The 11,367-nt window shown below is 29.7% G+C and overlaps 1 protein-coding gene across 1 annotated transcript; it reads right to left on the bottom strand.

Moving 5' to 3' along the window:
* Nucleotides 1-10,935, bottom strand: LOC132723818 (fibropellin-3-like). The gene is made up of 10 exons (XM_060708601.1): nt 10,795-10,935; nt 8,276-8,316; nt 7,900-7,977; nt 7,642-7,717; nt 6,772-6,873; nt 4,844-4,957; nt 3,521-3,634; nt 2,203-2,316; nt 1,481-1,546; nt 1-396 (listed from the first exon to the last, which is right to left on the bottom strand). The coding sequence occupies exons 2-10, from the start codon at nt 8,303-8,305 to the stop codon at nt 140-142; spliced, it is 951 nt and encodes a 316-aa protein (XP_060564584.1). The 5' UTR covers nt 8,306-8,316; nt 10,795-10,935; the 3' UTR covers nt 1-139.
* Nucleotides 10,936-11,367: the final 432 nt, after the last annotated feature.

Raw genomic sequence — 11,367 nt, 5'->3', positions numbered from 1 at the left:
AGTTTTGTTTTGCAATTCTTTTAATTCATGTACAAACTGTCCATACATTTATTTTTAAACGTTGGCTCCAAGCATGTTTCATAAGATAAAAGTAATAGCAATACAAAGTCCATTTTCAGAATCAATAATCTTCCGCATTCTAACAGCTTGAGCATCTCAGTACGTATAGGTCATCAGTATTTGAATATTCTGTAACCAACCCCTCTGCAGGTGTAGTGGTATATAGGTAGCAAGATCTTCCTGTTGGGTTAAAAGCATATGCAACACAAGTATTAAAGGTTAAGCATCTATTTCGGCACCTTTCAACTGTGGCATAAGGAAAGATTATTAACGCAAACGAAGCTGACCATGTATTCGAGATAACTTCATCTTGATCTTGTTCCTCTATGTAACAGCCTAGAAGAGAAGTATATTTATTATATCTTGAAACGAATTTTAGTTTCGTACAAAATAATAGTGAATAAAAATTATTTTCCTTTTAATGTACAAATTAACACTTTTTTCTTATTGGGTATATTAAACATATTAAATATTAAAGGTTTATTATATACTTATAAATGAAATATTGAGAAATATTGATGAAATAAAATGCGTATTTTCATTCTGTAAAAATTTATTTTTCACTGCAGTGAAACATATTTTCCGTATTTTCACTGGTGTCTTGCCGGACTACTTTCTTTTAAATTCTGCCAGTACATAAAATTTAAGGGAAATCTTATCGCAAAAAAGAGAAAAATGTATATAATAAACAGAAAATTCAAGTTTTTTCTATAAATACATGATTTATTTTCATTTTGTGGCATGAAAATTACCATATTTCACTCGTGGCTACCGCCACTCATGAAATATTTATTTTCATACCACTCAATGAAAATAAATCATGTATTTATAGAAAAAACTTGAATATCCTCTATATGTTGTAATAATTACATACATTTAGAAGGATAGACACGCGCAATACCCTTATGTTCTAGATAAGTCAACTGTAAGTCTTATGAAAATAAATGAGTCGCGTCACAGCAAAACCAACATAATGGGTTTGCGACCAGCATCCGCGCAGTCTTATCAGGATCCATGCTGTTCGCTATCAGTTTCTCTACTTGTAATAGGGTTTGTAAGCGAACAGCATGGATCCTGATCAGTCTGTGCGGATGCGCAGGCTGGTCTGTATCCATTCTGGTCGCAAACCCATAATGTTGGTTTTGTCGTGACGCGGCTCAAATAACTAAAACGTAAACAAGAGAGTAATTCAACTTTTGTTTACTTTTGTAGATGACCGCTAGACATTGTTTTACACAAAGTGTTAAAATAAAGAGTAATAAAGGATTCCTAAATAACGCACAAAACCACATATATGTAATAGAAAAATGTTACAGACTCAGCATTTTTTTGCCTATTCATGAACGGTAACAGAACATGCAAGTTACCGTTCACGCCCACCATAGGATGAGGCATTATTCAGCATCTAAAAACAACTCACCAGTTCCACACTCTGAAGCTGTCTTAAAACAGTTATTGTTTGCCATGCATGTTGGTGGTTTTAAGGCTTTTTTTGAAAAATGAAAAGAATACAAATAATTAGAATATAAAGTTGATAGCATAGTGGAAATGACACAGTTTTCAGATATCAAATACATGTATATACGCATATACACAATTTGTCAAAAACATATTAAAAGACATATGAAACACTTAATAATTGTATAATTATCGTAAAAATTAGTCAAGATTTCACTTTGAACGTGATATTCTATGCATCTGAGCATCTGAGTAGCTTCAATTTTTCATTTATTCATTTTTTCAATTGATAATTGTTGATAGATATTACAGATTGATTGCATTAGTTATCTTTCAATATGAGAAATTATATGAATGTTTCTTCATATTATAAATATGCATTTTCTTTACTTATTTATATTGTACATTTAGATCTTATATTATATAAACTGTATATATGATCTTTTGTACGAACTTTAATAAGTGTGTTATATTCAATATTTTGTTAATGCTCTTCAGTAATGGAGGAAATAAAGAATAAAGATTGATTATAAAATGCTCACGTTACAGTAAATGATAGATATTCCATGTCCATCGTGTAAAAAAACAAATTTAGAAAAATATCTATCAGAAAACATTTTGTGTTAATTGATATTCAAACTCTTAATAACATGTAGCTGTAGTATTCTGTGAATTCAAAGATACCTGTTTCACAATTCCTTCCAGAGAATCCTTCTGGGCATATACAGGTATAATTGTTGACTCCGTCAATACATGTACCGTCATTAAGACAGGAATTGTTGTAACAGTCATTTATATCTTGAAAAATGAAATTATAATCAAATCTTTTAAATATATATACATGCGGAGAAACTTCAATTTTAAAAACCGAGTGACGTTAAACAACCAACATAAACGAAATTCGACCAATTCATTTTTACCAGTCAGTCGCCCTATTGCCATATATTGTCCGAAATTTAATGTAATGCCAATATATAAATAAAAAATAACGAATCAGAATTACTGTCTTTTGATATCAATTTTATCAGACGAGGCTAGATATGTGCTAGAAAACACAGACACTTGGGTTGTGGAGCTCAAAACGCCTTTAAAATCCAAATATTTTATTTGGATTTTAAAGGCGTTTTGAGCTCCACACCCCAAGAGTCTGTGCTAGAAAAGGGCGAGGTTTATCAATTAAAAATTAAAACCAATAACAAATTCCCCTTCTATTGTATGTTATAATGCCTCTTTAAAATGTAATAAAAGTTCCGTTCCTTTACATAGTTTGCCCTATAGCGCTATCAAATAATATCAAACTGACCTAGCTTAAACACATCTTAATTGCCTTGCTTAAGGTTAATTGCTTAAGTGTTTTTGCAGCCATTTATATATTAATATTATAAAAGTTATTTTTCCCTAAGTTAGTAACTTGTTCATCATCTTTCCTCAAAATTGAAATTATTGTAACTTTAAACAACTTAAATGATTTAAATTTTATTTCTGCCTTCACATGAGTGATTTTGTCAGTTCTGATGCTTTTGATATAAATCGTAAAAATTAATCAAGAGGTCGGTTTAAACGTGATTTTCTATGCATCTAAGTAGCTTAAAATATTCATTTTTCCAATTGTTGACAATTGTTGGTAGATGTCACAGATTCATTGCATTAGTTATCATTCAATATGAGAAATTATATGAATGTTTCTTCATATTATAAATATGCATTTTCTTTACTTATTTATATTGTACATTTAGATCTTATATTATATAAACTGTATATATGATCTTTTGTACGAACTTTAATAAGTGTGTTATATTCAATATTATGTTAATGCTCTTCAGTTATGGAGGAAATAAAGATTAATTATAAAATGCTCACGTTACAGTAAATGATAGATATTCTATGTCCATCGTGTAAATAAACAAATTTAGAAAAATATCTATCAGAAAACATTTTGTGTTAATTGATATTCAAACTCTTAATAACATGTAGCTGTAGTATTCTGTGAATTCAAAGATACCTGTTTCACAATTCCTTCCAGAGAATCCTTCTGGGCATATACAGGTATAATTGTTGACTCCGTCAATACATGTACCGTCATTAAGACAGGAATTGTTGTAACAGTCATTTATATCTTGAAAAATGAAATTATAATCAAATCTTTTAAATATATATACATGCGGAGAAACTTCAATTTTAAAAACCGAGTGACGTTAAACAACCAACATAAACGAAATTCGGACAATTAATTTTTACCAGTCAGTCGCCCTATTGCCATATATTGTCCGAAATTTAATTTAATGCCAATTAATAAATAAAAAATAACGAATCAGAATTACTGTCTTTTGATATCAATTTTATCAGACGAGGCTGATATGTGCTAGAAAACACAGACACTTGGGTTGTGGAGCTCAAAACGCCTTTAAAATCCAAATATTTTATTTGGATTTTAAAGGCGTTTTGAGCTCCATACCCCAAGAGTCAATGCTAGAAAAGGGCGAGGTTTATCAATTAAAAATTAAAACCAATAACAAATTCCCCTTCTATTGTGTGTTATAATGCCTCTTTAAAATGTAATAAAAGTTCCGTTCCTTTACATAGTTTTCCCTATAGCGCTATCAAATAATATCAAACTGACCTAGCTTAAACACATCTTAATTGCCTTGCTTAAGGTTAATTGCTTAAGTGTTTTTGCAGCCATTTATATATTAATATTATAAAAGTTATTTTTCCCTAAGTTAGTAACTTGTTCATCATCTTTCCTCAAAATTGAAATTATTGTAACTTTAAACAACTTAAAAGATTTAAATTTTATTTCTGCCTTCACATGAGTGATTTTGTCAGTTCTGATGCTTTTGATATAAATCGTAAAAATTAATCAAGAGGTCGGTTTAAACGTGATTTTCTATGCATCTAAGTAGCTTAAAATATTCATTTTTCCAATTGTTTACAATTGTTGGTAGATGTCACAGATTCATTGCATTAGTTATCATTCAATATGAGAAATTATATGAATGTTTCTTCATATTATAAATATGCCTTTTCTTTTCTCATTTATATTGTACATTTAGATCTTGTATTTATATAAACTGTATATATGATCTTTTATACGAACTTTAATAAGTGTGTTATATTCAATATTATGTTAATGCTCTTCAGTTATGGAGGAAATAAAGAATAAAGATTAATTATAAAATGTTCACGTTACAGTAAATGATAGATATTCTATGTCCATCGTGTAAATAAACAAATTTAGAAAAATATCTATCAGAAAACATTTTGTTATTTGATATTCAAACACTTAATAACACGTAGCTGTAGTATTCTGTGAATTCAAAGATACCTGTTTCACAATTCCTTCCAGAGAATCCTTCTGGGCATATACAGGTATAATTGTTGACTCCGTCAATACATGTACCGTCATTAAGACAGGAATTGTTGTAACAGTCATTTATATCTTGAAAAATGAAATTATAATCAAATCTTTTAAATATATATACATGCGGAGAAACTTCAATTTTAAAAACCGAGTGACATTAAACAACAGACATAAACGAAATTCGGACAATTCATTTTTACCAGTCAGTCGCCCTATTGCCATATATTGTCCGAAATTTAATGTAATGCCAATATATAAATAAAAAATAACGAATCAGAATTACTGTCTTTTGATATCAATTTTATCAGACGAGGCTAGATATGTGCTAGAAAACACAGACACTTCCATGGGATGTGGAGCTCAAAACGCCTTTAAAATCCAAATTTAATGCATATTTGTCAATCCCAGCACATGTACTGATCATATATATGAAAACTAGAACTGTGTCCAAAGGACACGGATGCCCCACTGCAGATGTGCACCGGTTTAAGAGGAGTTGCGTTCACAAAATTTCTATATGGTATATAGTGAAAAAATCAACAAAGGGTCATTATGCTGTTAAATTGGTGCAGCAAATTTTCTTTTACTTCCATTTACACATTTAAAATTTGTTCCCCGGTAGTTTTAAACAAAACTGCTCGGTTTAGAGGATTGCGTTCAAAATTTGACAAATTGTCGTACAACGTAGGAAAAATGCCGTTTTCACTTTTGGGTGATAAATTTAATATAAGCAGTTTTGAAAAAAAAAAATCAAATTCAATCAAATATAAATTTGATTAAAGCTGGTGCCGCCCTTTTAATTTATTAATTAGTTGTAATGGAAGTAAAAGGGGGAAATTGATGTTTTTGGGTTGGTTGTTTAATTCGGAATTTTAAAATTACCACGGAAATAATATATCTGTGTGATACAAAAAAAATTGTGAAAAAATTGGAAAGGAAAAAATAATGGTGATTTTGATTGAGAGGTGCGGATTTTTTCCGGCGAACATTTTTATCTTGCGTATTATTATAGACGTTGTAATATGATTTTTTTTTCAAAACGGCTTATATTAAGTTTTTTTATATATATGATCAGTGCATGTGCTGGGATTGACAAATATGCATTTAATTTGGATTTTAAAGGCGTTTTGAGTCCCACACCCCAAGTGTCTGTGCTAGAAAAGGGCGAGGCTTATCAATTAGAAATTTAAAACCAATAACAAATTCCCCTTCTATTGTATCTTATAATGCCTCTTTAACATGTAATAATAGTTCCGTTCCTTTAAATTTACATAGTTTGCCCTATTGCGCTATCAAATTATATCAAACTGACCTAGCTTAAACACATCTTAATCGCCTTGCTTAAGGTTAATTGCTTAAGTGTTTTTGCTGCCATTTATATATTATAAAAGTTATTCTTCCCTAAGTTAGTAACTTGTTCATCATCTTTCCTCAAAATTGAAATTATTGTAACTTTAAACAACTTAAATGATTTAAATTTTATTTCTGCCTTCACATGAGTGATTTTGTCAGTTCTGATGCTCTTGATTATATATCGTAAAAATTAATCAAGATTTCATTTTGAATGTGATATTCTATGCATCTAAGTAGCTTAAAATATTCATTTATTCATTTTTCCAATTGTTGACAATTGTTGATAGATATCACAGATTCATTGCATTAGTTAACTTTCAATATGAGTAAATATATGAATAATTGTACATATTATAAATATGTCTTTTCTTTACTCATTTACATTGTACATTTAGATCTTGTATTTATATAAACAGTATATAATAATATGATCTTTTGTACGAACTTTAATAAGCATTTTATTTATATTCAATGTTATGTTAATGCTCTTCAGCTATGGAGGAAATATTCAATAATGATCGATTATAAAATGTACTAACCTGTTTCGCAACAAGCACCTGTATACCCAGAGTCTCCACAGTCGCAGTTTATGCCACTTAATTTGCTTTTTATATAACACTGTGTTTTTTCCCGACAGCAACCTGTTTAGAAAAAAAGGAATTTCAAAGAATGCAATAAGAAAAAAAATGGGTCTTATGTACTCTAACAATTGTATGTTCATTTATATAATTCTAATATATAGTATTTCAGTCGTACATGAAGGTCGATCATTAAAGTAAAGGTATACATATATTTATTGAACTTAAAACTATACTGAAGGCACTATGGCCAACTCTGCAGAAAAAACTACAACAATAAAGGATGCCTTAAAGATCCAGTAACACATTTTTTTCATGGTTTTATTTCGTGAATATGATGCTCAAATTAAGATTTGTCAATATTGTAAGTTCCAATAAGCATTATTTATCAAGATATTACCGAATTTAAACTTTCATGTAAATAAAGGGAGGTAATTAGAAATTTATTTAGTCAAATTTTCCAATAAAAAATGAATGCATATAATTTATTGATTAAATATAATGTGCACAAATATTTGCAGTACATATTCATTGATGTTTGAAAATTGTTTTATTTGCATAATTTTATACATATTTATTTTTTTGCAAATGTGGTATACAAACAGTAACAATTTCAATCACAAAACATACAGGATCTTAAAAAAGCAGCTGAAATTCAAATAAATTGATAGCATTTCGTTCCAGTATAATAAGGTGTGTCCATTAGATTATTTCGAACGCAGAACATTACTCTTTCAGAAACGACGCTTTATTTTCATTTTTAACATAGATATGTATCATTTTTCAAAATATATCTTGTTCTTATTTTACTTTTTATATCAATGTACTTACATGGGTAACATTTCATCTGTGCTTTTGCACTCGCTTCACCATAGCCTGGCCGAAGACATGCGTAGCCGTCTGGACACTGTTTAGATTCACCAAATTTCGAATAAATAACAGGTTCTTAAAAAACTTTTCATTACTTGCAACAATCTTTTAAATATAATGCATTTATCTGGATTTACAGTTTACCTTGATAGAAATGAATTGAAAATAAACTAGATAAAGAAAATTAAATATGAATATGTGAGCATTTGTAATAAGTACCTGTAAATCAGTTTCACAATTTTGTAGGTATGGGCCATTACAATCAGCATTCTGAATGATCGTTATCGCCAAAACAATCTGAAATCATTTTATTACACTAAAATAGCTTCATTAGGTAACCATTGCTCATATTTGCAACATTAACATATATGTGATATGTTTTCAATTCATTTTTAATTTCAATATTTTCTGAGGAAAACAATATTCGTATTAAGGCAATACGAGCAGGAAAACTCGTGGGGCAATCCTTTTGTCAAATATGTTATACCACTGTATTGTTACTGTCTTTACATGTATGTCTCTTTTAAATTTTTCACAACGAAGTATTTTTCACAACGAAGTATTTTTAAATCAAGGAAATTAAAATATTGCTTACATTGATAAGTACGGACATTGTCTGCATCATCAGGTGGATATCTGAATCACAATATACATGTATACTATTAATTTATTACAATTTTAATTCGTACAATTTATTAGCCAACTTAACAACAGTAGACAGTAAAACTATTTTGTCCGATACAATTATGCCGAACAGATGGATCAGTGACTCGGAAAACATGCATGCTTTAAAGAATAAACTGAACTATTGTTAGAATGAAAGAAATAAATTAATAAGGAGTAAATAGACAGAAGTGTATTTTCTAGATGAAAATAAACAGAATTAGAACTCAGCGAGTTATGAACAATATTGCTGCCACTTAGGCATTTTCTTCACTGCTCTAACAATGTACATGTACCTTTAATTTTAGTAGCATTTGAACTGATTGAAACAATGTTACATATGGATTAATAAAACTGTTATATTATCAAAAATATAAAAAAATGGAAAGTTTTACTCTGACAAATCAAATGGAGTACTCTGTGATGGATTCTTTAGCACTGCACTTCAGGTCAATGAAAAAAGCTAACATACCAAATTTGGATTCAATCAAATTTATAGTGACCAAGTTATGCTCTGGGCAAGCCTATTAAGTAAGAAAATTAACAAAAGGGTAATAATTCAAAAATAATGAAGTGCAGAGTACAAGTTCTTGTGCACTGCACTTCTACTCAATGAGATCTATCATCCTATGAAAGTTCAAGTCAATAGCTTTTAAAGTGTAGGTGAATTGGCCTGGACAAAAATAAAGTTTTATAATAAACAAAGGGCAATAACTAAAAAAATAAGAAGTGCAGAGTGCCGCTTCTTGTACACTGCACGCACTTCTTCTCAATGAGATCTAACATCCTGTGAAGTTTCAAGTCCATAGCTTTTATGGTTTAAGTGAAATGGCTGGGGCAAAAATAAAGTTAGAAAATTAACAAAGGGCAACAAAAAAAACAACAAAAATATGCTGAATTCATATTTTTGTGAGTGATGATTAATAATTTTTTATTTTTATTTTTTGTATTTATCTAAAATAGTAAAGTTCTTAAAATAGTGTATGGTCCAATGCTAGAATTCTCCCGCGAGATTTCATTTGAAAGCAGACTCCATATTGGTAGACAATCTTTACATATTTCCGTAACAATGAGTAAGGTACACGATGTCATTAAAATTTCATTTTTGAAATCAAAATTTATTTGATTTCCAAATGGTATTTTTATTTGACCCAATTTTGATTAATAAGTGTGATTTGAATAACTAAACTGCGAACTGCCAAAATTTTGATAGCCTTTGTAAATGGGTCACACAACGTCAAAATAAAAGCAAAGCGACATATAAATTATAATATAAAGGATAGTTCTTGTTAGATAATTCTAAAATATAATGTACAGGATAGTTATTTAACTTTCTTGTTAAAATACTCAGATATTTAAGTTATGTTTTGCAATACTTCCTCCCACAAAACATTTTACATAGCTTCAAGATCACATTACATTTTCTAGTGGATAGTTTATTTTACGTGAGAACTTACTGTGTATATTTTGTTTTACATTTTTGTCAACATGAGCACAATATCAGAACTTATCAGATACCCTAAGTTTACGATGTTCAATAATTGACTAATATATTACATGATTAATGATGTTTTTATTTGATAAAATTTATATTTTTTATACATTTTCGCATATTATTCAAGTATTTGAGCCGCGTCACGACAAAACCAACATAATGTGTTTGCGACCAGCATGGATCCAGAGCAGCCTGCGCGGCGTCTGCGCAGTCTGATCAGAATCCATGCTATTCGCTTACAGACCCTATAACAAGTAAAGAAACTGATAGCGAACAGCATGGATTCTGACCAGACTGCGCGGATTGGATCCATGCTGGTCGCAAACCCATTATGTTGGTTTTGTCGTGACGCGAAAATACTTGCTCGTCGACTGCTGAGATGTTCGTGTTAGATATTGAGTTAACTTACGGAAACACGATATGTTTGTTTAATTATACATACATCTTAAAATGTTCCATTTTCCAGATTAATAACCCTACACGAAATTATTACGTGATTGCTCACATTTACGATTTTGCATGGAAAACTAAGAACATATGCAACTTAATCAGTATTACTTCGGCCGAGTATCTTTTTTCTTTAAAGATACTTCTTGTTTCATTTTCGTCGTATTTCCTCCTAATTCATTTACCAAATAAATAATGACAGATAAAAATAAAGAAAAGAAGAAGAAAATTTTATTTAACTTTTACATTTATATGTTTTTCTTTATACATCAAAACTACTAGAAATACATATAAACATTTTTCACGAAAGTTGTTAAAACGTAACAGAATAATAAATGTTTCATTAATACATATGAAATAAGATATTGAATAACAATAATTACAAGTGATTCTGAAATAAAATATTATCATAAGAGAAGACTTATATTAGTTCTTTGCCAATTTCCGTAATTTCTTCTAAATTGCTTTCAAATATAAACAATCACAAATAAAAGGAATAAACATCTTACCTTATTTGTTTCTCCGGAAAAACACAAGTATTGATAAACCTGTAAACTTACACTGACTGCTTATATAATTGAAGTATTGCAAGACAAAAACGGACACGTTTGATAAATAATATCACATGAACATGTGTTGTACTTTATTAAACTGCGTCTTTCCTTGTCGATCTTGTTCATTATATTTTGTAAATAAATTGATCATAATAATAATGATAAAAAATTCATAAGGAAAGTACAACATGGCGAAATGGAAAATGTTGCAGATTTAGTTTGATTGAGCATGGACTGTAGTGGTAACAGCAAGCTACTGTCCACACCTCCTATAACCGGCTTAAGCCTAAGTCAACATTTAACATGAAATGGTTAAAATTTAAATTTGGAAACATCGCAGATGTGTTCACATGATGGTTATAATGGGACCTTCTATAAAGTAAGGATTTGTTTGTTTGTTTGGGTCTTACGTCACACCGACACACTTTATGTCATATGGCGACTTTCCAGCCATACTGCTGAAGACCTTAGGTGCCCCCGTGCATTATATCAGACATGAACGGGCATCGTAAAATTCATAAAACATTT

This window comes from Ruditapes philippinarum, unplaced genomic scaffold, assembly GCF_026571515.1.
Source record: "Ruditapes philippinarum isolate M1 unplaced genomic scaffold, ASM2657151v2 ctg5482_1_1_1_1, whole genome shotgun sequence".
NCBI lineage: Eukaryota > Metazoa > Mollusca > Bivalvia > Venerida > Veneridae > Ruditapes > Ruditapes philippinarum.
Note: the sequence above shows the minus strand (reverse complement) of the source record. Positions and strands in the feature narration are given on the sequence as shown.